This window comes from Pteronotus mesoamericanus, unplaced genomic scaffold (genome assembly GCF_021234165.1).
Source record: "Pteronotus mesoamericanus isolate MK-2021 breed Mesoamerican mustached bat unplaced genomic scaffold, CSHL_Meso_final contig_74, whole genome shotgun sequence".
Classification (NCBI taxonomy): Eukaryota; Metazoa; Chordata; class Mammalia; order Chiroptera; family Mormoopidae; genus Pteronotus; species Pteronotus mesoamericanus.
The window spans coordinates 42,304,010-42,331,408 of NW_026555247.1; the positions used below are offsets into that span (position 1 = coordinate 42,304,010).

General features: G+C 50.2%; 1 protein-coding gene across 1 annotated transcript in view; it reads left to right on the top strand.

Annotated features, from left to right (window-relative positions):
• ZNF407 (zinc finger protein 407) overlaps positions 1-27,399 on the top strand; it is a 320,185-nt gene that overhangs the window by 208,766 nt on the left and 84,020 nt on the right. Inside the window, exon 8 of the mRNA XM_054583786.1 lies at positions 18,909-19,087. Coding sequence (XP_054439761.1) covers positions 18,909-19,087 — 179 coding nt within the window. The remainder of the gene's footprint in view (positions 1-18,908; positions 19,088-27,399) is intronic.

Here is a 27,399-nt window from a genome sequence, read left to right on the forward strand (position 1 = left end):
AGCCGAGCGGTCCCCGCCAGCCTGCAGCGTCCATGGTCGTCAGCAGCAAGCAGGGCTGCGCAGAGGAGGAGGAGGAGGTGGCAGACAGCGGTCACCGTCTAGGACGGGAGTGTGTGCAGAGAGAACACGGGCGTAAGGCAGGGAATGAGGTTGCACCTGAAGCTTGGGCATGAGGCTGGAGCGCGAGGGCCGGGGACACCCCAGGGTAGGCGGGCAGCCGCACAACACCTGTCTCAGGTGCTTGGCCAGCTGACTTTGGAGCCTCAGTTGGAGGGGGAGAGCCGTCTGCATGTGGGAGCCGGAGCCCCGCGTGTCGTTCCGCGTGCTGCAAGGTGGCACTGAGCACGGCCGCCTTTGGGCAGAGCCAGGGCCTGGCCCGTGGCCCTTGGCCCGCTGTGAGAAATCGGCTCCTGCCTCCCTTTGGTTGTCGCCTGTGCATTCAGTAAATATATGGCCACAATCTCTATTATTATCCTCATTACTGCATTAAGTTTTATTTTAAAGGTCATCTAATAGTACAGAGATATTACAGATATATTTCATTCATTAATTATTCATTCTTTCAACATTTTATGAGTTCTGTCTTTGCTTAACACTAGAGTGGTGTTTCTTGGAAGTTTGGTAAAATGGTGATCCAATTAGAGGTCGACCCAGAAATTCTAGGATGCTGATCACATGAGTTATTTAAAAAATAAACATTATTGAAGGTTCTTTTTTCTTACTAAGGAGATAGTACCATGTAGTTTGCCTTCCCTATAAAACATACAAAAGAAATTACAGAGTTAAAAAATCTTCCTTAATTACCACTCTTAGCTGTTAGAATTCTATCTTTTCAGTCTGTACCCTGTGCATAAGGTTTGGGTTGTTGTTTGGGACTGTTCTGTTTCTTTCATGATAAATTTTTCACATATAAATTGTAAGTGCTTTTCTTTTTCACTGATCTTGTGTAACTGTGGTTTTGAAACTGCTGTTTTTAAGTAGCAGAGCTAGTATTTCAAACAAGATCATGTGTAGACGCCACGTATGAATAGGTCCAAGTGGTATCTGCTGCTGGGGAATAGATTTCATAGTTAAAACCTGAAGTATTTACTTAGGACATTGAAGGGGACCAGACAAGGCTGCTTCCACATGCAGAGGCTGTCAGATGGGAGTTGCGACCGCAGTGGCTGCAGCCTCCAGGCCTGCAGGAGGCGCTCTCACCGCGTCACCCCCTCTCAGGGGCCCGCCTCCGCCTTTGCAAAGAGGCTGTCAGGGTGCCCGCCTTACGGGACCAGCCGTGCGAGATGAGGAACCTCGGCATCAGCGAGCCCGAGCCGAGCCCGGCCTACTGCCATAGCCCCGGGCCACGCCCGCCCCAGACGGTGGCAGCCTGCGCCGCCCTGCAGCCTCAGGACACCGTGTGGTGAGCTGTGGCCGACTTCCCGTGCCCTGAAGGCCTGATGGGTGTTAAAATATGTTTATGGTATGTGCCGCAAAGCATTGTTTTCAGATTTTGAAGTTGTTAAAATTTTATCAAATTCAAAATCGATTGTTGGATAATTACTGAAGTACCTTAGAGTTTCCAAATGCCTAGTTTGAAAACTACTCTTCTGGAATATAATTTTGATAATTGCATGGCTTCGAGTTAGACTGATAAACAGTGATCATTTTATTAAATCTTTAGACATTTTAAGCCATTTTCAGGTTTTTACTCGAAAAATTCTTATACCTAACTAAATTTTTATGCGCATCCATGGTTTGATGGAAGAGATTCCCAGAAGTGCAATTTAAGACTTGTAATAGTGTTACTACAAAGGCTGGGGTTGGAGTTTTGTTTTGCAGCTTAGGACTGTGCTTTAGAAGGTTCTCAAGTCTTGGTTTAGGTTTCCTTGGTGTGAAAGCCTGTTGCACCTCTGCTGAGGCGGAGGTGGTAGCACGTGTCCCCGTTCCGGTGACTGCAAGACATGGTGTCCCTGCCAGGGAGCGTGCTTGGGCCAGTGGGCTCGTGGGCGTCAGTGCCCAGCGGGGAGAGGGGCTCTGTGTCCCCGGAGCACTGCCCTGCCCTGCCCCACGCGTGGTGCTCAGGACGTATTTTGTCATTAACTCTCCTCATCTCTGCCAAATGCCCTCTCCAAATTCTCAAGTCTTCGATGAGAGGGTGCTTTTGTCTTTATTTAAAACTTTTAAATAACTTGGTTACTATTGAAAGTAAAGAGTTGGCACAGTTTCTGTTCGTGTGAGGTTCCTCACTCTGTGTACATTCAGTTAGGGCTGTGTTCACTTGTGAACCAGAGATCAGTTAACCTTGACCAGGGGTACAGAAAATGTGCAAAACTGATGGATACTTCTAAAAGTAGGGATTATGAATGAAATGTGGAATTTAGAACAGATACCTGTGTTTTCTTGTTGATGAGCAAAAGATTTAACAATAAGCAGAGTTAAGTTTACAATGACTGTTTTGGTTGCGTAGCACAACAAAGTGCTTGCCATAGTCACCTCACAACAACAAAGAAAATATCTTCTTTCACAGGATATATTACATTTGAGTATCTATGAGAATATCTATAAGATGATTGCATATTTACTAAGAAGATTATATTTGTATTATTGGTACCTTTCCATAATATTTTACTGCTTAAAATATTTAACTTTTTTCCCATTTAGATTTTTATTTATTTACTAGAGATACATAAAAATCATTCCTAACTGTATTCCTAACTGTGCCATAATTAACACTTATTTTCAGGTAACCATCATTAGAAATTGCAGTATTATTTTAATTTCATTGGAAAATATATTTTTCATTTTATAAATTGAACATTGGGGGAGAAATATTAGTAGCAATAATTATTCATGAAAAATGTGAATATAGATTTGTTTACAAAAGAATTTTATAATTGGTCTTTTGAACCTGGGGCTATTTTTCAAGTTTGCATTATTAATTTAGGCAATGACATTTCATTCTATTTAGATGTAAACATGTACCCTTTTCCTAAGCTTTTACTGTCTAAAATACCCAAAAATCTAATCCATTACAAATCAGTATATTTCATCATTACTCCAAAATTTTTTCACCATTAATTATTATTCATTATAACTTCAAAGCATAAATTGAGATTCATAGCACACTGTCCTATATTATTTATGCAGCAAATTTGTTAGATTTGTTTCCACATTAAAATGGAAACAATCTAACATTTTCTATATTTTTATTTTCCTTTGTTATGTATTGTCACTTCTATATTAATGAGAACTAGAAAAGCCTTTAATATGTTGTAGTAAGTACCCGCTCTAACAGTGGAGATCTGTCTCCCCGTAGAATTTATTAGTATCAGACTGCGTGCTGTTTCACCGCGGGCCTGGCTTTCACATAATCTGAGGGGCCTCCTTGGACTTTCTTGTACGTGAGTCCTCTTGTCATTGGCTTCCATTTTTTTAAACTTAGGGTGTGTCAGGGAAATACAATAAATGCAAATTAAACAGTAAGCCCCTGAGAAGTCTGGAAAAGTCACAGAAAACATTACCTGCAGTACTAAAAATATTAAGGGTAATCCTATGTTGTGCTTTAATTGTCATTTTGTAAGTTAAAGAAAGCTAACCTTTCGAGCCGACTTCTGGCCGTTCGATCATTTATTGCATCCCTGTGATTGATCTTGGAATAGCTCAGTGCTTGAAGACTGCTATTGGCCAGATTTTTCTCTCCATTACCTTAGTACTTCCAATCATACAGACACTTTTAAAACTTTTTTACTGTTTCCCTTTTCATTTTATTCACTCTTTGTTCTCTTTTTAATTACTTAGAATTATAACCCTGAATAGAAATATATTATATATAGCTGAAGAATAAAATCTATAATTCCTGCCTCATAAAGATTTACTCCATTGTCTTCTTAAACTTGGAGGAAAAACCCTTTGTTTTTTTTCTCTACTTGATGGTTTACTTAGCTCTTGACCCAGTGTATCCATAGACGTCATTGTTACATTATGTTTTGATCCCAAGAAGAATATTCTTTCCCTTTTTTGGTGAATGTAGCATTTAACTCAGGTGTGGTATCCAATTAGAAATTTGGTTTTTTGGTACATTCTAACATCTAAATTTTTTGTTTCATGTTTTTAAATAACTGAATGCAGTAAATTTTCACACATCTGAATGCCATAGGCAGAATGCACTGTTTGTCACAACCACCTGAAGCGTATATGCGTGTGCCTGTGTGTGTGTCTGTAGCCTAGAAGATTATTGTCGAATGATACCTTTAATTGAATTGAATTCTACCTTAATTTCGTGTGATGCTGGAAGCATTTTGGGGGTAATTTTAAGATGCAATGCCAGGAAGCCGTACTTGTAGCAATTCTCTATTTCCCCTTCAAAAGTTTGCATTACTTCCTCAAACACATATTTCTTTAAAGTGCCTTAGTTATGAAAATTTTTCAGGTCTTAGGTAGTATTGTGCGTTTTTATGTAATCCACCATATAAGCATTTTCTGTGTTTCGCCTGCCCGGCAACTGTAAGGCAGGCCTCCTCGGGGCCGGGCAGCGAGCGTTCGGTGCGGGGCGAGGGCGGCGGGCTCCACGGGGAGCCGTTTCTGCTCCTGGTGGATCTCTTCCGAGAGTTTCGGTTTCCCTCGGCTTCCGTCGGGCAGGTTCCCAGGTTATGGCCAGAGAGGCAGTGAAGGACGAACCTGTGTGTGCCCTGAAGAGCGGTGTGGGGGGAGACAGACGCGCCCGGCGGGGGCCGTGCGCACACCCTCCCGTGGTGCTGCTCCTTCTCGCAAGAGGCAGAGGCAGCGGCCTCTCCTTCTGGGGGGGCTTTGAAATTCTGAAAGAGTGATTACTCTACGTGAAAGCAATCACATGGCGGAGTCTGGCGTTAATACTGGATGGGTTGGGCAGGTAGAGCAATTTGATGCCGCAGGCCTCATTATATCTGAACAGACTTTAAATCACTATTTTGTCAGTGGAAGAAGCCACACAGAGAAAGACTGGTACTGCATGATATCATTTATATGTGGAATCTGAAAACAAAACTGTAAACTCATAGAAACAGGAGCTGAGATGTGGCTTCCAGGGCCGGGCCGGGCGCCAGGAGGCACAGGTGAAGGGCGCAGAGCCTCAGCTGCGACGCGGAGGTAGTTGCAGGCTCCGAGGACAACGTGGGGACGGCTGTTGGTGGCGCTGCTTTGTGTACAGTTGACATTCGCCGAGAGAGTGGGACTTCAGTGCTCTCACCAGAGGAAAAAAGATAAATTTAAGGAAACTAGTTTTGTCATTTAGCGCCAGTGCTATTTTATTTATCTTGATTCTGTCATCTCTTTATGTTCCACTATATTGTAACTGCTAATCCAGTCGGTGGAATGAAAAAAAAAATGTCCTGGGCTGAAAGGTCCCTTTGACGGCCTGAAAATCCAGCCCTGCTGTGTGCTTTCTTAGGACGCAGGTGACTCCGAGGCGGCCTCTAGCTGAGGAGTCTCTTCTGGAAGGCAGCGTGGCCAGGGCGCGTGTGGGCGGGGCTTGCTGCTGAGGGCCCCTCCTGCTGGCCACCTGTGGTCAGCCTGCCAGGTGCATGTCCCTGTCCCGGCTGCTCTGGGGAGCCAGGTGTGGTCACTGCACACAGAGAGGGCGTGTCCACGGTGTCTCGCAGCCCGTGTCGATGACAGGTCGTGCGGGGGGCTGCCCACCCACCGTAAGTGCAGGTGGGGGTGCGGGGTCTCTCCCAGAACCACACGATTGTGTCTCGGTTTTCTGTAACGAATTATGAAACTTTAGTTGTTTGTAAAGGAATCCTTTTCCCCTCAGTGTTTCTGTTTCAGCAGCAGTGCATTCTTTCTGAAGAAATATCTCCTAATTCTCATTAGTGAGTTTTATTTTCACTCTCGTTTCCAATTGTGGTTGTGATTTGGTTGTATTTCCTATAAAGTTTGTGTCTAACATCCATGCATGGCGTGGCATGTCCGTACTTCTCTGTGAGGCTCGTGCCAGCCCACAGGCGTTGGCAGCGCCAAACAGGCAACACCAAACAGGCGTTGCCGGTGATTGTTTCAGCCTGAGAGTTGGTCCTGACCCGGCACCAGGATGGGTGTCAGGCCTTCGGCTCAGGTCGGTGAATTTCCTGCAGACAAAACCCCCTTCAGTGGAAAGGATCTGTAGACTTGAAAAACAGATGGATTCCGTAGCATTAAAAATTGCAGATTGGTTCAGATGTTTTTGAAAGGAAAAACAAAAATCTAAGATAATTTCTTTTGTTTATCAGTACCAGTTAGTTGTTTTGTTGGTTGATGTAGCTGAAATAAGCAATGGGGCCACAGATTAATTAGAAGAGCCATTTGAACACAAAGTGACCACACACTCCCTCTGCTATCTCTTAAAGTAGAACCTAGATAAACATGTTTATTCCACCTACTGGCACCGAATCCCAAATCCAGTCATTATGCAAGGACCGAAGCTATCTTTGGGGATGGTCTTTCTACAAGGAATTACTATGGACAGTCCCCTGGGTGGTAGTTAGGTCTATCTGTATGTATTATGTTTGAAAGAAAAGCCTTAGAGATGAAAAAAATAGAAAATATTTTTTTGGGCAATAGTCTGTTGCATAATAAGTTATTCCTCAGACACCAGAGCTATTATCGCACAGCAAAACACTTCCCTGTGTAACTATCTATATCTGCCGGCACCGGAGGCCCTTGCAAGGCGGCTTGTTAGGGACGCCGGAGCCCGCCTGGAGGGCCGGCAGCGCCGTGCAGGGCCTGGCTCGCCCTCCCACGTGCGAGCGAGCCAGCCGAGACGCGGGCAGGAGAGAGAGAACAACACGGAGTCGGATAGCTTTGAAGTGAATAAAAGCATGTGGCCAGGTGTCACTGGTTCATTGAGAATGCAAGATATGAGTTGCTTCATTTTATCTTCAGGTCATTTTTTTCAGCAGCATGTCCTGAAATCCTGCCTCTCCAGGGCTGTATAAGTGGGGAAGAAAGGAGGACAGCGCAGCCTGGACCACTTGGAAGAGGGTGACGCGGTAGCTGGGCATGCGGCGTGAGGGTCGCTTCCAGGTCGACGTGCTGCCTGTCCCCCCAGCTCCGGTCACGGGTCCCGGTGCCTCGCGTGTGGCGGCCGATGCCTGTGTGCTCGCTTTACCTGGACAGTGTCTGGTAGAAACGCTTGCATCTCTTGTGAAGTGCATGTTTTCGTCTTAGTTAAGAAAATGTGTGTAGCACAAACTCTTGATGGGAAGTACTGTCGTTCTGAGCGCTTTCATACAGCAAGAAGGACACCTAGATTTTTTTTCTTTTGGGGAAAACTTTGTAACGTTGTTTCTTAACTGCAGAGCAACCAGTAAGCTGTAGTTGGGTTCAGCTAGAATTTGTTATTCGATAACATAATAACGTAACCTGATAATTTTCCCCACAGGGAATTTTAGCCTAATATTCCCCTTTCCTTTTACCCATTAAACTTTAATTCCTTACTCATAATTAGTTTCTCTTGAATCTTGCTAAACAACTGTGGTCCTCACTTAGGATCTTTTCTATCAGCTGCGACACCTGCGGGCATCTCATGGTGCCCATTTGGAACATACATCGATTACCTTTACTCTGTTCTTTCTTTTCTCAATATGTTTTCTTTCTTCACCGTAAATGACAACTTTTAACACATATATGAAATGTCACCAAACAAATCAGAATTTTCCCTTTGAGAGGAAATGTGACAAATATTTAGTGTTTGTGCTTAAATAAATCAATCTCTTGGGTTGAATTATTTGTTGTAAAAAGTGGTTGGCACTTAAATTTGAGGAATTTGTTTTGTTATAAAAACTTGGCAGCTTTCATTTCGGCTAAAAGTAAGCTGCTCTGCCCCTCTGCACTCCCCCAGCACACTGTCCCTCCATTGCAAGCCACCCCCCGCCCGCGAGCCTGGTTCACGGGCACGGGGCACCCCGCAGCCAACGGCTCAGCTGCCCCAGAGGCGTGGGTGGCTGGAGGAGAATTTTAAGCAGGAAAGTGAGTATTCATTCACACTTTACTTTGCGAAGCTCACTGGTGGAGTGTAAACGATGCGCCCCAGAGAGACCCAGCAGGAGTGGGAGGTCACTTGAAACCCCACAAAAGGACCAGCTGGCAGAACAGGAGGAGCACAGGCCCCGGATGTGGCCCTGCTGCCAGGTTCATCAGGAAGCCGGCCCCGGCGCTTGTTGGTGGGGGGTTGGGGGATGCGGGAGGTGGGGGGGGCGGATGGAGTTTGGAGCAGTGCGACAGAGGCCTGCCGTCCTTCAGAAGCCTTGGCCAGGCTGCGGAGACGCCACGTTGCCATTTGCGGGGCCCTGGCTGCCGGAGGACAGTGATGATGAGTTTGGTCAGGGACCCATCCCCTTCCATGGCATGGCGTTCAAGCTCTGGAAGCGCCCGTGGGCTTCCCAGACAGAGTCGCGTCAGTGGCTGTGGCCAGTGCAGGGCCTGTGGAACTGGAAGGCGCCCATATGATTGGCCGCTCCCTTGGAGGGAGTAGACAAAGCAGGGGGTGGAGCAGCGGCAGGAGGGACTGAGAGGTGGCCTCCGGGGAGCGTCAGGGGCCCCCAGGCAGTGGGCTGGCCGGGTTGCTCAGCACATTAGGGGCACAGCGACCTAAGGATAGGGCGGTGTCCCCGCCTCAGCCACCAAGAGGGCACCGGTCCTCTCGGTAAAGTCACAGGAACAGGGACCAGGGAAGTCACCAAGGGGAGAAGAGGCCAGAGTGCGTGCTGGCTGGTCCTGTGCTCTGAGGAGCCCCTGGGGCCCCAGTGGGAGCGGGCGGAGCCCGCAGACTGAGGCGCACACTGCGCCCCACCAGCTTGCTGAAGGCTGCTCTTGAAACGCGACGTGAGTGCTCGGCCCGCGTGCTGCCCTGAGGGCGCCAGCCGTGGGTCTCCCGGCATGGAGGGCGGCGGGTGTGCTGGGCCAGAGCCAACCATGCTGTGCTCTCCAGGCCTCTCTGCGGCCGGGAGCAGGAGCCCCGGGGCCGCCGAGCCTCTGGACCGCGGCTGCGGCGCCCACGTCGGCGGGGCCTGCTCAGCGCCAGGCTTCACCTCTGTCCTGTTGGAAGTTTTAAATCAAGGACGTGGAGGTTGTGTTGGTATTGCTCTACCCTCCCTGCCACGCACGCCCGGCATTGGGATTTTATTGGCTTTCTATAAAGAATTCTCACAAAATGCTATGTTACTTTAACTGTTACACGTAATTCAAACATTTGCGTGGCACTAACAGCTCCTTGTGATCACTGAGCACACACTCATTGCAGATGTAGTCCTTTAACATGTGACATCTTTTCTATGACTTATTCCAAACAGTTTTTGCTAATGTCTCAGGGTTTCTCTAAGACCAGTAAATCTAACAGGCCCCTGTAGTGACATCATCAGCCGTTTATTGTGATGACACCCGCCTCCCACCGACATTTACAGCCCCCTCACTTTGCTTTACCTGCCTTTTCTCGGTGTGACCTCCTCCAAGGAGTTATAAATATGGCAGAGCTCTCTCACCAGTCATGGGCCTCATTACATTTCCTGTGTCCATTGGTGCTGCACCCTGAGTTAGACTCCTTCAGACTGACCCCTGCCACCGTCCCATCGCCAGGCCTCTGGAAGCCTGGGTCCCTGCCGGGGGCAGGGCGGGGGGAGGCGGCGGGCCTGTGTGCAGGGCTGGGAAGGGGCCGCGGGGCTGTCCCTCCCCCGCCAGCGGGGCGGGGAGGGCCTGTGCGCAGCTGTCCCGAGCCGAGGAGTGGACGCAAGGCGCGCAGTGGCCCGCAGGCAGACATGCAGCGTGTTGGGCATGCTCTGCATTTTGTGCAGGTTCCCTTGGCTTCTGAGCATGTTTCTGCTGCTTTGTTTCGTTACCAATCTCTTACCACATGGCGGTTATGGCTGCATCTCAGTTTTGCTGTTAGCTCAGTGTTTAACTTTAGAAGTGAAAGTGCTTTTCCCTTTGCCCAGCGAGGGCGTTCTGTCCGCCGCATCCCAGGCACCTGGTTTCATCTCCGTAAGTGCAAGTGAAGGCGGTGGAGCGGTTGCCCCGCTCCTGAGAGCGTGTGTGAGTGTCACCCGCAGGGTGTCACCGAGATGGCCGTGGCCACCCCCGTTCCTGGGCCGGCACAGCCTTCTCAAGGGGCCCGAAGACCCAGCACAGGGGGGCCCGAGGGAGCCCGGGCGTCGCGGGACGGGCGCCCTCAGGCTCAAACAGCCGTGCGCGTGGCGTGTCGGCGTGTGTACGTCTCCAATGACACGCCCCCTTTTACGAATGCTGTCTGTGTGGCCTTTGAAAAATGCTAGGCGTGGAATGGTTTTGCCATCCAAATCTCGCCTCTGGGCTTGTGGGGACTTGTTTTCAGCCACGCATGCGCGCACAGGTAGCACCGTCCTGGCGTCCCTTGTTGGCCAGCGGCCTCTCGCAGCACGGTGTGCTCTGATGTGAGGCGGCTCCGGGCCTGGCTCTGGTCTGGTTTTCGAGGGCTCTCGCAGCGTGGAGGTGGGGCCTACGTTTCCTTTAGCTGCGGAAGCACGGCCAAGGCACCGTGATGAGTGAGTCGGTGGTGTGAGAGTAAAACGGATTTTGCCTTCACTCACATGAGCTATAGAAGGAGGAAGCTTTATTGTCCCTGGGAAAGTGATAAGGCAGAGTAATTGTATATTATGCTGTCCCGGAACATCTGCCTGAAGACTGTTGGTGCAATTCATCTATCACGGCGGCCCAGCCTGTTTTGTCTCGGCGTGGCCCGTCCGCGCTGCTGGCCTGCACAGGGGTTTGCTGGGGACGGCGCCGGGGCCGGGGCTCCCATTAATCAGCCCCCTTGTTCAACACTGCAGCTGACATAATTACAACCTGTGCACAGCAGTTACTCACGGCGAGTCCTTGTCACTCGTGGAGCGCAAGTACAGCGCTCCGATCCCGGAGGAGATTGCCTTATCACCGGGAACAAGGGCTCGCAGGAGTGGGAGAGAATAGAAATGGGAAAACGTCTTGCGGGAGTACTATATATTCCTTTAAAATAAGACATTTGAGAGACGCACCAGGGACAAAGGGAGCATTGTGTGCAGGGACTGAAGTGAGCCAGTTATTATTTTTAAATGGATTATGTGAGCAGTTTTGTAAAAATGGACGGAGGTTATTAAATATGTTCACTGGTTGCTCATCGTTAGTGACTCATCTCAACTTTTTCTTCAAAAGTGATCGTATAAATTTAGAATTATAAAAGGTTTAAATGCTCCTTGATAGGACTTAATTTAAGAAAATTTATAAAGTATGCATTTTAAATCTACTACCGAGCAAATATGCGCCCAGAGGGCGTTAGAGCCGTGGTGAAAGGCAGGGAAGCCCATCTCCTTGGGCCCTGGGGCGGAAATGCTTGGCCAAGGAGCCGGGAGCTGAAGGCTCTGTCCTACGTTGCACCCCGCAGGCCGCCCCCGCGTCCGCGGTCCCTGCCGGCTCCTCTCGCGCACCCCTCAGGAGGGAAGCCGTCTCTCGTCCTCCACTTACGAGGGCTGCACAGTGTGCGGCAGCCCCTGCCTCGCCCCTGGTAAACGGGGCGGGTCTGAGTGCGCGGCCTGGGTGTGATCGACCTGCAGAACTGACAGGCCGTGCTTTGGTGCAAGGGAGCAGAATGTTGTTGGTGTTCGAAGTTACCTTTTTTGTTTTTCTCTTCACCATTATTAGATTGTCCCAAGTAAAATCAGGTTCTGGCCTAGACTCTCAGAAACGTTATGAGACATATTTTTTGTTCAGTAACACTTATACCACCTTAAATTCGCAAAGCTTCCCCCTGGGAGAAGCTGCAGTAACTTTTCATGCCTGTATCTGTACACACACGTCACTGATATATAAAACTCGGTCTGTAGAGCAGTGTTTCTGTGAGGGCGGCTCACTTCATGGCAGCGTTCGGTGCAGGCCCGTCCGCGGCCCCACCCAGGACTGTGTGTGCGCACCCGTGGCCCCGCTCCCCTCGCTGCTGCGACAGCCACGATTCAGAGGTCACTTGGGTGGGTGGGTGGGTGGGTGGGCCGGCCGCAAGTCTCCGTCCTTGTTTGCAGAGGCTTCTCGCCCGCATGCCTTCGCAGGTCTCTGGCGTTTCCCTTTGCCCGGCTTAGCTAGTTAACAGAAGGGGAGAGTGCAGTTGTTCTCAAAATGCACATTTTGACCATATTTTCTTTACCTGAGTAAAACTCAATGAAATTCTCTTGAACAACCTGAGTGATCCAAAAACATACTAAACAAATGCAGACGTTCCCTCTGACTTGGAGCCTCCCCATGAAGACAATGACCTCCAGTGGCTCGCGGGCCCCTCCTGATGCCCCTGCAGTGGGGTCACACGTCCGTTCCCGAGGCTGTAAAGGTCTGGCAGGACCCATCCACGCGTCTTCCCTATATTTTTCTCCGTATTTCTAACGGAACAGCGTGCCTAGGAGGCTTTTCCGTGGGAGCGCACGAGGTCAGCCGTACTCCTTGTCATGGCTTGTGGTCCACAAATGAGCGTGAGCGACGGCAGCCCGTGCGCCAGGCCACCTTCAGCAGCGACAGTGCTGGCGGCCCACGCTCTGTCCCCAGGCCTGTCTCCCTCGGGCTCACCGCGCGGTGGCACTGGGGTGTCACAGATGGCAGACTGGGAAAGCCCCTGGCCCCGGGGCTGGGGGCCTTTCAGCTCCACCCTCCCTCCCAGTGCGGGCTCGGGCCAGGCTGGGCAGTCCTGTGGCCCAGCCCCCGGTGCGTGCTCTGGCCTCCCGCCCCATCCTGGGCTGGTTTCCTTGGAGCCAGAAGGGAGGCCGGCCGCCCCGGAAGCTGGCTTGCTGGCACCGGAACCTCCCTCCCAGCGGAGCGGAGCCCCACAGTGCAGGCCACTGCCAAGCGGCGAGCCCTCCCTCTGTCGACAGGTGTGAAGTTTCAGAATTTTCCTTAGTGGTTACCTGTTCTAACTAGTGGCCTAATGATCCTCCTTCTGGATGATTTCTAGAAATTGAACTCCTAAATCGAAGAGCGTGTGTGTGTTTTAACTTTGAAGGCTGTCTTCAAATGTCTTACAAAGCCTTTGCTAATTGACACTGTTATTGCTAATGTCTGTCTCCTTAGATTTGTGCCTCCATTACCGTAGGCTTTAATTGGTATTTTTTTGATTACTGGAGTTTCGATTCCCTTTTAATGCTTAGATTACCACTTGTAGATCTCCAATTACAAATTTCTTGCTTATATTCTTTATCTAGTTTTTTAGATTTTTATATTTTTTATTAATTATAAGTACCTATTTTGTGCTCTTTATATTGATCATTTCTTTTTACATGTTGCATATTTTTTATCCATTTCTTTTCCCTGTCTTTAACTATATGTATGATGTAGTAGGCTACATAGAACTTTTAACTTTTATGAAGTATATTTTGCTACATATTTTTGTAGCATTTCGGTTTTGAATTTTATTTAGGAGACCTCTTTCCAACCAAGGTTTTGGAAATTTTTTTTGTATTTTCTTCTAGCACTTTTATAATTTAGTGTCCTTGTGTTAATCTTACAACCCCAGTGACATTTCTGCACGATGTAGGGCTCTCGGAGTCTGACTCAGTTTCCTCATGGAGCAGGCCGTTGCTGTACACTGTTCACGGATCTCAAATAACCTTGTGTCCCTTCCATGCACGGACCTCTCTGCTCTCTCTCCTGGCGATGCCCAGGGCCCAGCATCCCACAAGATACCCGTCTGTGTGCTGAACATCCCTGACAGCATGTGCCATCTCAGGCAGAGCAATAGGAAGCACCTTATTCTTGTAGTGTCTTTCCAGTTTTAAATTTAAATAGCACAGGTCCTGGCTGGGTAGCTCAGTGGGTTAGAACATTGTCTCAATATGCCAAGGTTGCAGGTTTGATCCCTGGGCTGGGCACTTACAAGGGTCAACCAATGAGTGGAGAGAGAAGTGGAACAGCAAATCAATGCTCCTCTCCCCCTCACTGCTTCCCTCCCTCCCTCCTTGTCTCCTCTCTCTCTCTCTCTCGGATCAATTTAAAAGTCCACATAGCACGAATGTCCCATAATCTGAAGGTACCCGGCCCCTCCCGCACAGCCCCTCCCGGGGGAACGTGGGCAGAAGAGGGCCACATGTCTCGGGCCACGCTGCATCAGTGGGGAGCCCGGCCCGGCTGGTGCGGGGGGGGTCGGCCTCCCAGCCTGCAGTGCCCTGGCAGCTCTGTGTTCCTCTCCCCCAGGGAGCGTCCAGGCCTGGAGGAGCACTGCTGTGCCCAGGAAGTTTCTAATTAAATGCTGCTGGTTAAAAACAAAGTGTGATACCTTCTTAAGTTTAATTCACAAAAAGCCTTTCTTTGACTTATTGCTTATTTATTTTTGATTTCTATTACAAAGATATAGCAGAAAACCCTGCCCACTAAACTTTTCGATGAACGTGTGCCATGGTGTGCAGTACTAATACGGTTGTTCCCGTACTGAAACTTCCACAGAGGAAGTATTTTGAAGGATAGAAGTTCAAAGAGAATATGCTGATCAGGCCAGAAAGAAATTACATTTCTCAACATGGATACATATATGAACTATTTAACTTTCAGGAGTCTATTTTTATTCAAATGAATTGAAATTGCTTGTCATATACAGTAAGAAAATTGCTAGTAAGGATCCTGATAGTTGAACTGTTTTGCATTTCATACAAAGAGTAGTAGTAGTAGTAGTAATGAAAAAGTAAATCCAGGGCGTACTATATGTTCTGGACACATTTAATATCATTTATCTTAATCCTCATGGAGGCTTATAAGGGACCTAGATTATTCTCAAAAAAACAACAAAAGCAGTGCTCCATGGTCAGCAAGTTTGGCAAACAAAGTGTTGAACAAAACTAACATATTTAAGGTGAATTTCAGAATTTTTTTAACATCAATTTCCTTAAATAACACACCAAACAAGTACTAGTCGATTGAGACCATGGTTAGTGTCACACGTTGGCACTTGGCAGCGGGGCGGTGCATAGGCCACCTTGGGTGCCTGTGCCAGTGGTCTGTGCATTAGTCATTTGTGTTCACATACGTCACACACGTTTTCTTCACCTCTGTGCCCTCTGTTTTCACTCTGATGTAGTACATGCTACAGACATACGTACACCGCTCCCCCACACCCCCCGTACACTCCGACTCCAGAGCACTCAGCGCGCGGCCTGGGCGCCTCACTCTCTCTGTGCGGGTCGGTTCCTTCGTCAGTAGTCGGGGGACACCCGTGCACACCGACGCTCGCGCCTCCTGCTGTGTCTCCGTGAGAGCAGTTCGCTGTTGGCTCCGGCCTCTCCAGTTCGGCAGCTGACTCGAGGCGGTAGCCGCACCAGTGCAGGACCGCAGTCTCGAGGCTGGTGGCGTGGTGGCTGGGGGGTCGCTGTGGTTTTGGGAGCACGCGCAGCAGGGGTGCCCTCGGCGCGGCGGCTGCTCCCGCCGCGGAGGTCCCTGCGCCGGGCTGGCGCCTGCACAGTCCTGCCGGCGGACTCACGGGCATGGCCTCTTCGGCGCGCTCCACAGACACACGCTCCGTACCCACTGCAGGCGAGGCCCTCGCCCGGCGAGAGGTCGCAGCCCGCACGCAGCTCAGAGGATGGTGAGCATGTTTCAGCACTACAGTATTTTTTATTCGATGTATGTGCACCTGTTGTGTTAGCGGTAACACCGTTGCACTTAATTGGCTACAGTGTAGTATAGACATAGCTGTGCTATGCATTGGGAAACCAGGGATTTTGGAACTCGCTTTATTGCAACATTGGCTTCAGTGCGGTGCTCTGGAAATGAACCACAGTGTCTCTGAGGGACGCCTGTGAGGGAGAGTCCTGAATTAGCTTCAAATAATTAACACGTCGATGAAGATGCCACTTGGAGCCAGTTGGGGGAAGGTGGTAACTGTCAGCAAAGCATCGGGCCAGCCGTCGGGATCACACTTTATACCTGCGCTCAGGGATGACGTGGAAATGGGTGGGACTTGGAATGAAACACGGGCAACTATACAAGCGCTAGACCCAACTCTGGGGCATGCACTTTATAACCTCTGAGTACAGAAGCCAGAAAAAAAGGTGAACAAAATACAAAAAGAAACAAAAAACAAAAACCCTGCTTTCCAGGAGATAGTATAAGCAAAGGCAAAAGAAAAAAACTAAGGAAAAAAATGTGCGACTCTGTCCTAGACGGAGTCCGTCCCCTTAACGCGTAAGAGAACCATTGGCGAGCCTGTGGGAGATGGTGTGCAGGGGCAGACGGTGCACGGAGGGCGCCTGAAGCAGCGCTCGTTCCTTCCTGAGAAACGCAGGCCGAAACGTGTGAAAGTTAAGAGTCAAACCCCAGGGAGCTGCCATGCTGCACCCACCACTGTGGCAAAAATTCGGGAGTTGGGGCGCCGGCCGCGTTGGCGGGGACGCGCGGGACAGGCCCTCTCCAGTGCTGGGGGTGGGGTGTGAATTGCTACAACCTGCTGGCGGGCAGTTAGGCAGAACTTATCAAAAGTACAAAGGCGTGTGCCCGCTTACGGCTGAAGTGCTTCCACCTGGCATGCCAAGACACAGAAAACATGGCACACGCTTCTTCCCCGCAACCTTGCTCACACTCACAGGTGATCAGAGGCAACCTGAATGCCCATCGGTAGCGGGTCGGTAAAACAGCGGGCCGCGTCCTTGCTGGGAAGCGCGGCCCGGCTGCTGAACAGGAGACAGAGGCGGCAGAGGGCGGGGGGAGGCGCCCGGCTGCGCTGTGTCTGATTCGGAAAGACCCCCGCGGCGTGTGGTCAGGTGGGAAACGCGAGGTGCGGCGTGGCATGCTACCAGGCTTAGGCACAAAGTGGGGAGAAAAGAACTTGCAGCTTGTGTGTGGCTTGAAAAGGCTGATTTTACTTGTCCCAAAGATTGGTAAGAAGCTATGCATGGCACCTCCCTGGCCTCGTGTGGCCACCTGGGCAGCACAGGCAGTGGGGGGCGGGGCTGACTGTCCATTGCTGGGCTTGGCTGTTTAAAATACATGGACGCATGTTTGCTCAACAATGCCCGTGGTGCTTTTTAAAAATAACCAAGATAAGATGCTTCAAAGAGGAAAACAATAGTGGAATTATTTTAAGCTCCCTTTTCCTTAGGTGAAACACTTAATTTATATTTTTTGTATTAACAGGCAGTGCGTGCATGGCCCTGACAAGTATTTTTATGGAGTCAAGAAGTATTTGTGGTTTTGTGTTTATTATTTTGAAATATATTGCTTTTGAACTGAATAAAATATTTCTTTTTACATACTTTCTAAAGAAGCTCTGAAATTAGCTCTCATCTTGAGTTCTTTTCTTAATTTCCCCACCTGTGCTGGGTGGGTAGGTAGGTAGGTAGATGATGGATAGGTAGGGAGAAAAAGAGGGAAAGAGAGAGAGAAGCTGCCTCAAGATTTTCAACAAGTTCTATTCCGAATTCAGGTTGAAATCTCCCCATAACTTAGAGTGTCTTGTGTGCAGACACAGGGCACGCAGCCCGCGGTCCCACCTGGCACCTGCACCGTGGGGCCGGGGCATCCGCCTTCCTGTGGGCAGTGCCGCGTCCTGGCGAGGGCGCCAGGCTCTGCCCCATTCCTCGTCCCGCACTGTCCTGACCTCTGGTGCTTCGGTCTGCGTTTTGAAATTGGAAAGAGCAATGCCTCCAACTTAGACATGTTGTATGATCGTTTTAACTATTTCAGGTCCCGTGCATGTCTCTGTGGACCTCAGGGTCAGTGTTTCAATTTCTGTAAAACAAATCCAGGAGGGGCTCTGGCAGGGATTATGTAGAATCTGTGTATCAGTGTGGGCAGTACTGGCACGTTAGGAGGACTGAGTCTTCTGCTCGATGCACATGGGGCAAAGCCCATGTCCCGCAGGAGACATGGTCAGCTGCCCGCTCGTCCCCGGTGTGTGCCCGCTGGGCCCGGCTGTGCTGTGGCCCGGCTGTGCTGTTGCCCGGGGGTCTCTTGTGGAGAGGACCCTGCTTGAACCCCCTCTCGATCCCTTGCCCCCTCGCGCCATGTTCTCGGTGAGCCCACTTCTGCTGGGCCGTTCAGTCGCCGGTCGGAGATTCTGTTTTAAAGAGTCATTTTCAAGCTGAATATTGTTCAGAACTCGTCAGTGGAAGGAGCCCAGACTGCTCATGGTTCACTGGCTCGTGTGAGATCGCCACGTGCCTCACTGTGTTACGTGGTGTCTTCAAGGGCGGGGCCATTTGCCTCTGCTGTGTAGGGGTGCTGCTTTAAGTGGTCCTGGCCTAACACGCAGCAGCTCTTCCTTTTTCGGCTTGACTGGGAATAGTTTGATTTTTGTAGGTGAGAACAGGTCCTTTTCGTCCCAATATTTTAAACAGTTTTCTGTCCCACGGCATCAGATGTGGAAGAATGGATTTTGAGAGCATAGAAAGGCACTGTTGTCCACGAAATGTATGGAATGCACATTTCTTGTTGCAGACAAACGTGGCCCATGTTTCTCCTTGTTTGTATATGTTTAATGTTTCTTTTATATGTGTGTAAAACAGTTATAAGAACATAAACACATATGCACTATACTTAAATATATATGCAGTATATGCATAGCATAAGTCAAGACGTATGTGTATGCATGTGTGAGTGTATATATAAATATATATATATGAAATGGCAAGTTCTACACCACTTTTTCTTGTGTTAGTCTGTGTTTTTAAACTTTTGAAATCCTCCCTGCTCCCTTTACTTGCTTCAGTCATAGGCCCTTGATTGTTAGATTTCACTTGCCACGTAGGAGCTGAGAGATGCCCATTTATTTTTGTCCAGGACACATCCGCCTCAGGAACAAAATACTCTGTTTTCAAAGTCATCTCCTCTTTTTTCCCGGCGCCGCGTGGCTCACACTGTCCCCGCACAGCCTCAGCGGGGCTGCAGCCGGGGGCTGACGTTGCGGATTTGACCTCAGTCCTTGCCTTTTCTGTCGTACTTGGTAGGTCCAACTGTGCCGAAAACATCCGCAAACACATTTTACACACCGGCAAACACGAGGGCGTCAAGATGTACAACTGCCCCAAGTGTGACTACGGCACCAACGTCCCTGTGGAGTTCCGGAACCACTTGAAAGAGCAGCATCCTGACATCGAAAACCCCGACCTGGCTTACCTGCATGCAGGTAAGGCTCTAAAACTCTGCTAGTGTGTGCGGTTTTGAAGAGCACTTCCGTTGATTCCTCACACTGCATTAGTGTCACTTATTTTAATGTTGTGGAGCCTGTGACAGGCACCTGCTCCCAGGCTTACAAAAGAGAACATTCCGCTCTCATCCCCGTCAGCTGGGAAACAGTCTTCTCAGTTACATTGTATCAAGGGCCAATTTGACAGAATCACCATCCCACCACAACAAAGTTAGTAGCAAATATTTAAAACAGTTGAACTGAAATTATAGTTGTGCTTCATATTTTGGCTATATTGATAGAATTTTAAATTTATTTTCACAAAATGTCTGTGATGGAAAATGTTGTGCCCGAACCTTGTGCCACAGCTTCCCAGTGATCACCTGGAAAGGAGGCGCCTGCGACCGAGGAGAGAGGAGGACCATGTGGAGGGGGGCGTAGTGCCGCTCGCTCCCCAGAAACTCGGGGGCCCTGACCCCGGGCCCAGGGACACGTGGGTGACGTGACGGCAGGGGCTGCTTCTCTGTCCCCACCTCGTGGCGTCAGGCCAGACCGTCTGGGCGGCCACCATGGCTAAGCAGGTCCGCTGTGGCCGCCCGTCGCGACCTGAGGGATCCGTGCGCTTTGAGTGTTGATGTCTTACTGCGCAGGCCGCGCAGCCGCGGGTCCGGGCGTGGGCTCCTCCTCCGGGAAGCCCTCGCCGCGGGAAGCTGTGTTCCTGTGATGCCCGCTGGTGCGGGGCGCCCCCAGCGGGGATTGGGGATCGGCGAGAGCGACGTTTGGTGTCCTTCACCGCTGGCCGAGCGGCCGCTGCCTCACGCCTCCGGTTTCCCGCAGATGCACGCCCTGGTGCCTGGGCAAGGGCCGCTGGGGGAGTTTAAGCAGCTCACGGCTGTGAAGATCCCCGCACCGCACCCTCTGTGCCCGGCAGCCCGGCAAGGCTGGGGCGCGGCCGTGCGGTGGCGCTGCAGGCGCGACACCAGCGTGCGAAGGTCGTGGGCAACCCCACACAAAACGCAGCTCTTTGTTCGCAGAGTATGTAAACACTGGTCATGTAACGTCTGCAGTGAAGGAACAGGACTTGGTGGTGGTTTGAGTTAGAATGACATTCTGTACCTCTGACAACCTCTGAGTGGAGGTTATTGTTTGCTTTCTGCTGACGTGTCACTTCCAGTGCCTTTGATGATGCCAGCTTTTTAAAGTGATGGCAGAGTGTTGGACTGAGTAACCTCTGTTGTATCCGGGCTGCTTTTGAAGACCAAAAGCAGGTGAGGTCTCTGCACTGTGGCGAAGTTGTTACTGACGGGGCTTGAGCTGCTAGCGTGACGTGGGAACGTTCTGAGGCCCCTGGTCCCTGTGGGGCCTGTGTCCACACGGGTGTGTGACACCCAGGTCCCAGGGCTCCTGCGCCCACAGGAGGGACTTCCGCTGGGCCTGGGCACTTGCCTCTGCAGCCTTCTCGTTCCGTTAGCTGGGCTCCCCACGCTCTGAGGTCGGTCACGGGCGCTTTCTTTAAACAAGCTTCCGTGACCCCCCAAATTTCTAAAGAGGTCTGCTTCGGTCACCCTGGCCCTGGTGAGGTGGCACTTGACCGTCCCATGCATGCCCACAAATTGACATCAAATTAAAAGTGGCCAGAAGTCTTTGTTACTGTATGCTGTGGTTTTTATTTTGTGAAATCCGTTTTACCTGAAAAGTGACCTTTATTTGGTCTTTACAGTTTTAGTGATTCACAACTACCATTTCTGTTATCCTGGAATAAGCTCAGTGTTCATTCGAGGCAGAGTTAAGGAACACTTTTCAGTTTGCCATACAAGGGACCTTCAGTTGGCCTCACGTGGGTCTGTCCCGGGATTCCCGACACCTGAGCTGAAGGAAGGGCGGCGAGGGCGGCGACGGTCGAGGGGAGATGGCGGGGACGGCTGGGGGGGGGGAGCGCGCTGAGGTTCTGCCCATCGTGCACCGGTGAGGTTTTCTCAAGAATTCCACGTCACAGACTTCGAGTCGTGCCTCCACAGCTCAGAGACTGGTGGCCGTGAAAATCAGGTGCCTGCTTGGGGCCGTATTGCGGAGAGCTCTGTGTGGGCGGGGCCGCCCTCGGAGAGAGGGACACTGAGCAGGGGTTGGCGGGGAGGGGGTGGCGGAGTCGGGATGGGGCGGCAGCCCAGGTGTTTCAGGGTTTCCTCGGAGCAGCCGAGACTAACAGTGCAGCGAAGGTGGATGTCTTTTCTAACGCGATGATCAAATTTGTTCATTTTTCAGGGGAAATTAGGCATTAAATGATGACATGATATTTTCCCAAATTTCTTTTCTTTTTCTGGTGTCATAGTTTTATTTTTTTTTAGCCATTTAAATTAATATGATTTTCACCATTTCTTCTGTGTTAAGACTCAGTCATTTTAAAACATACTTTAGATTATGACCTGAAAAGTGTTGATAGCAGATGAACCTGTCCTGCTCTCTTCAAAAATTGGGGTTTTCATGTTCTCTAAGATAAACAACTTTTTAATTCATTATAATGTATTATTTAACAGCATTTAACCATCTTCCACAGTATTTTCCTCTTACCCACTTAAAGGATAAAAATGGGAACGTTCGATCTTATCTAAACTCCAAATCCTTTTTCTTTCTAGTGGTAACTAATTCAGTGCCATTTAAACTGTGCGTCCCGGGTCCCTGCATTCTCTCCAGGGGCCTCGCGTCGCGCCAGGCAGGGGCCTTCGGCCCCGAGCCCGCTGGCCGGGCCGCGCCGCCTGCACAGCCCTTTGAGTGTGACGTCCCCTTGAGGCGGCGGTGTGTGCAAATGTCCTGGCGTGAAAGGTTTGCTCCGCCGTTCATTCAAAACATGGGTGTTCGGATGCCTAGGCCGCGGAGAGTGAAGTCGCTTCTGGTTCCTTGGCCTCTATTTTTAACCCCAGGACTGCTCCCCTTTGTTACTTGGATGCAATGACACGGGGCGGGGACATTTTGAATAATAATTCGTTTTGTGAAAAGGTCCAAAAATCCCAGAAAATCCTGACAGTTTCTCATTGGCTCTCCCTTCTATAAACCAGTTATTACTTCAACCTAAAAAGGCACAAAATTTCTTCTGACAGATTGCCTTGGTAAATCCATGCTGACTCACTCCTATTAACTTGTACTTCTGATGTATCATTAAGCTCATCCATAAGTCTCATCTCAGATTTATTTCCTAATATAGATGTTAGACTTACCGCGCTGTAATTTTCAGCCTCTCCTCTCTTCCTTTTTAACCTTGAGACTGGATCCCTTGTTTTCCAGTCTCCTGATACTCCCCCGCTAACAAAAGGCTTCCTAAAATAATGAACAATTCAACAATTGGATTCTTTAACCTCAGGCACCATCCATGGGCTAATTTCCTACCTTTCTAACGGCTGCTGAATGTCTGTGTTCCTTTCAAACCCCTGAGACTCACTGCGCGTCTGAGGGCCCGTGCTCAGTGTCAACAAGGCCAACGGGCGAGAGGACGTTTTGGTGACTGGCTTTTCTCTTGGCGTCTTTCTCGCGCGCATCCCTGCTGGAGTCCCAAGGTGACGCCTCTCCCCTCTCTTGCGTCCTGGGTGGTCCGTGGGTGAGAGGCATTGAAGTGGGAGTGGACCCGTGGCCGCGTCATGGGCGGCGTCCGCCCGCGCTGTTCACCGGTGAGTGTGGCGGACCCTCTGCCCTCATCACCTCTGCCTTTCATTGAAGGGTATCCTGGAATAGGGTTTTCACAGCCTAATTATACATTCTTAAGTACTTTTAAGTGTAATCTTCTTGCAAATAAGTGTATTCTAGCTTTTCTTCACTGTGTCTAAAAATGTCCGTCATCTGTTGGACATTGCGGAGCAGGGTTAAAGGGGGCATTTGCCTCTCTGCCCCTGGTCCACCCTCTGCCCCTGTGGGCACGGGGGTGCGGTTTCCTGTTTCAGGGTGCTAGGATGGCGTCTGTAGAACTCTGCACACTGTCCCGATTTGCCTTTTGAATGACAAAGAATGAAAGAGACAGGCTAAGAATAGTGTCCCCGCCTGACTTTTCGCTAGGCCATTAAAGCTTTGAAACGAACGTCTTGTGTGGGCAGTATTCCCAGTGTTACCCATGGTTTGAGAAAACAGGTCTTGAAGAGGTGAGCTTGCCCTCGGAGGACACGTGCCTGCGTTGAGGCCCCGGGCAGGCCACGCCTGTTTGTCTTCGAGAGTCTTGCAGCTTCGTGATCGTGCATAGGCTGCGGCTTCGGAACGAGTGCGGCAGGCCTGTGGTGGAAGCCTTAACGTCTTGGGTTTGGAGACTTCCTGTCGTCTGGAATCCTGCACTGGGGAGGAGCGTGGTGGCATGCGATTTAAAAAGCTCTAGGGTGAACAGTTTCACGGCGGCACCCCTGCTGCTAGCTCGGCCTGGCGGACAGGCGGACAGGCGGACAGACGGTCGGAGGCCGTCGCGGGGACGGGTGTGCGGCGTCCTGAGCTGCCGGCTGTTGAAAGGTGTGACTTGAAGCAAGGCACTCGGCCCCGCTGTGTCCGCCTTCTCGGCTGGGGAGCAGACCGCGCACCCAGCTTTCCCGCTGACCATGAGGTCCAGGGGGAGCAGTGCGCGTGGCACAGCTCCCAGGGTCACCCGCGTGGGGGCTTCCATTCCAAGAGAGGCCATGTGCCCTGGTGTTGCTGTTTCACCAGTGGGGGTGGGAGGAAAGGGCTGCAATGGTGTTGTGTCTGCTGGGAGTTGCCTTTAAGAGGAGAGACCCCCGTACCAGAGTCGTGCGCGCGTGCGGCAGTGACCCTCACGCCTGGGCTGCGTGTGCGGCGGGGGGTCACACAAGCGTTAGCATGACAGTCTGCACAGACACACACAGCCAGGGTTCAGAATGGCTGACCTGAAACCTCTTAGAGTGGGAACGTAGCACCTCATTTATTTGCAGTATTTCTATTCTTTGTATGTTACCTACTATGTATTTTTAAAACTAATTTAAAAACGATTCTGAAATAATGTCCTTCCTACTGTACATTTTAATATTCTGTGAAGTCACAGTGGCACGCACAGCATTTAAAGTCAGAGCGCACAGCTCAAACCCAGCTGCTGCTAGTGACGCCCGTCGGAATCGGCAGCAGGTGCCCGAACCGCGCGGGGACCTGGCCAGCTCGTCTTCCCGGGGCGCCTGGGCCCGGGAGCTCCGGCTGCGGGAGGCAGAGGACAAGTTGGAGAGGACTGTTGCACTTCTTCCCAGAAAGACCTGTGTCCTGTCCTTTCCTGGGGGGCCCAGCGGAAGGGGCGCCTGTGCGACCGCGGACATGCGGAGACTTCTCCTAGGCGCTCGCCCCGAGGTCACCCCGCATCGGCGCACCTGCCCAGGTGGCCTCTGACCCCCGCCTGACCTCCGTCGGCGTTTTCAGGGAGAACACTGACCGTGGGATGTTGCAGTGGGGGCGGTGTGACCGTATCAGGTAATCAGTGGGGTCGTCTTTGTGTAGACCTCTTATCAGTTGTTCAGTTCACTGTAATTTATGTATTAAAAGATTTACGTGCCCCCACAGACACATCTCGACCCCGCCTAAAGCACAGCCCTGCGGGAGGGGGACGAGGGGCCGTGGGTGGGGGCCCGGGTTGGCGGCACCGCCGTGGGAGCCATCTCATGAAGAAAGCATTGCAAATTTCTTAAATTATGAGGAAAATTTGGGTATATTGTGTAATTAGCTTTGAAGTTCAGTTCAGAAGATGTAAAAAAATCACATTATCCATTGCAATCTCATTTATTTCTATTTTTAGTGAGCAAAGTTGCCATTTAGCAAGTTGTCTTTTTTTTACTTTTTATTTTGAAATAATTCATAACTTACAGAAAAGTTGCAGAAATAGTACAGAAAGCTCCAGGCATTTTTCACCGAACTTGCGCAAACGCTGACCTCTCGTGGAACCAGGGTGCGGCTGCCAGGCCAGAGGTGCTGGCGGGGCGGCACTGCCCCGCCCTGTGCGCCTCCTTCCCCAGAGCCCAGCCCAGGGCCCGGGTGTCCTTCGCTGCTGTGTCCCCTTCGCCTTTTCCAGCCCCCGGCAGGCTTCAGTCTGTCATCGTCTTTCGTGACCCTGGGAGCCTTCGAGAACGTGGTCTGGGTCGCTGCAGACCGCGACTTAGTTTGCAGTAGTCTGACGCTTGCTCACGATTTCATTCAGGGTTTCTCAAGCGCCCCCCGGACAGTGGTGCAGCGCCCCAGGGGCACGTTCGTGGTGGGCGGCGGGGCCGGGGCACTGGAGCGGCGTGGTGTCCCCCCGTTTCTCCACGGCGGACCTGCTGTCTCCCCTCCACCGCTCCGCGTCCTGGGGCCGTGGTTGCTGATGGCGCACATCCCCTGCAGCGCCTGCCCATGGACTGGAGGTTGCCCGCGGGGCTGCCCACACCAGACCTGTGGGGACCTCGGGGTGACGGCCTCGTTCTCTGTCCTTGTCGGAACCTTCTTTAGGAAAGAGCTGCCCCTTCCCCACCAGCCATTCTCTGTGCGCGAGCCTGTGTCAGTGGGGACCTCGCCGCTCCGAGGTGTGCAGTTCAGGGCCGCTGCTGTCTGCGTTCTTGCTGACTGCTCTGGCTCTGTCCCAGTGCGCTCCTTGGGTGGGTGTGCGCGCTCCACGCGCCCCTGTCCTTCTGGGCGCCTTGCTTTGCCTTCTGGCCCTGCAGGGGCACCAGCTCCTGGGTGGTCCCCTGCCCGGGCCCTGACACCGGCCTCTTCCTGTGGCGGCGCCAGTTCCTTTCCCAGAGAATAGAACTGAAGGACTGAGTTGCGAGCTCTGTATAGACTCCTTGCTGCCGCTCCCTCGGCTTGTGCCTTCCGTGTACCTTCTCTGCAGACAGGACCAGGGAACACGTGTGTGCATGGTAACCCTGCATTCCTGTGAATACACGGTGTTTTGTCTAACATAAATTATCTTAGGCCTAAATGGAAGAACTAAAATTAAGAAACCCTTAAAAGAAAATGTAAACAAATCTTTGTGACCTTCTATTAAGCAGTGGTTTTTTTTTTTTTTTTGATGACACCAAAAGCACAGAAAATAAAAGGAAAAATAGATAAATTGAACTATGTAAAAATTAAACATTTTTATGCCTGAAGGTAACCATTAAGAAGATGAAAGGGAAACCTATAAAATGGAAAAATAAACTATGTCTGATAAGGAAATTGTATCCAGGATATATAAAAAACCCTTGTAACTTAATACCTAGCCAAATAACCTGATTAAAAATGGGCAAAAGATCTGAATAGCCATTTCTCCAAAGAAGACATCTAAATGTCCAGTGAACATAGGAAAAGATCTGCAGCATCATTACCTGTTGGAAAAAGGCACAGCAAAGCCACAGCAAAATGCCAGCCCGCGGACGCCCGCCCTCCTGGCAGTTAGGAGTAGGGTTGCTGCGTTCGCAGACCGGGCTCCGTGTGAAGGTGGTTTCGCTTCTCTTGGGGCAGGGCCTGGACACGCGCTGCCTGGAGGACGTGTTGTGTGCATATTTAACTTTCGAAGGAAGCTGTCAAACTGTTTGCCGGAGCGTCTGGACATTTTATTTTTATATTTACATTTGGGCGGTTTACGAGATACCGTTTCACTTTTGCAATACAAAAAAATTCGGAGATTGTACAACAGTGTGAATATATTTAACTGTACGGAGCTGTTCACTTACAAATGGTTAAGATGGTAAATTTTATGTTACGTATATTTACCACAGTTAAAATTTTAAATATTACAAATATATATAAAAACCAATTGCCCTTGTCTTGTCTATGTTTTCTGCACATGTCCATATTGGCAAATATTAAATAGGTGTCTCCGTTGGTGAGGGGTCATTAGGGAAGTGAGTTGATTGGGATGGGAAATGAAAATGGGGAAGTTAATACAGAAATTATACTAATTGGCTTGAGACTCTAAAATTAAATAGACCAAAAAGATGTTATATGATACATGCTAATCAGTATCTGAAATATATAAATCGATTGAGTAAATTTACAGTTAATTTATGCAGAAAAAATATGAAGAAGCAAAATATTGTAGCTTACAGACATGCTTACCCTTTCTTATTTTTTCCATTTTTTTATTTCTAAGTAAGATTAAAAATGCTTAAATACATTCTTTTAATAGGTGACATCCATCATAGTAAAGGAGTCACTTAAATCACCTAATGGCTTTTATTACAGCAGAATACAGCGGAGGCCCAGACTTGATAAAACAGCGTTTCTGATGGCTGGCCTAGATCCTTCCTACGGCGCTGCGCTCAGACAGCCGCGCCCACGCCGCAGCTGTTACTGCTGGGTGTTGCAGAGCATGTCAGCGTGATTGGCAGAGAGTC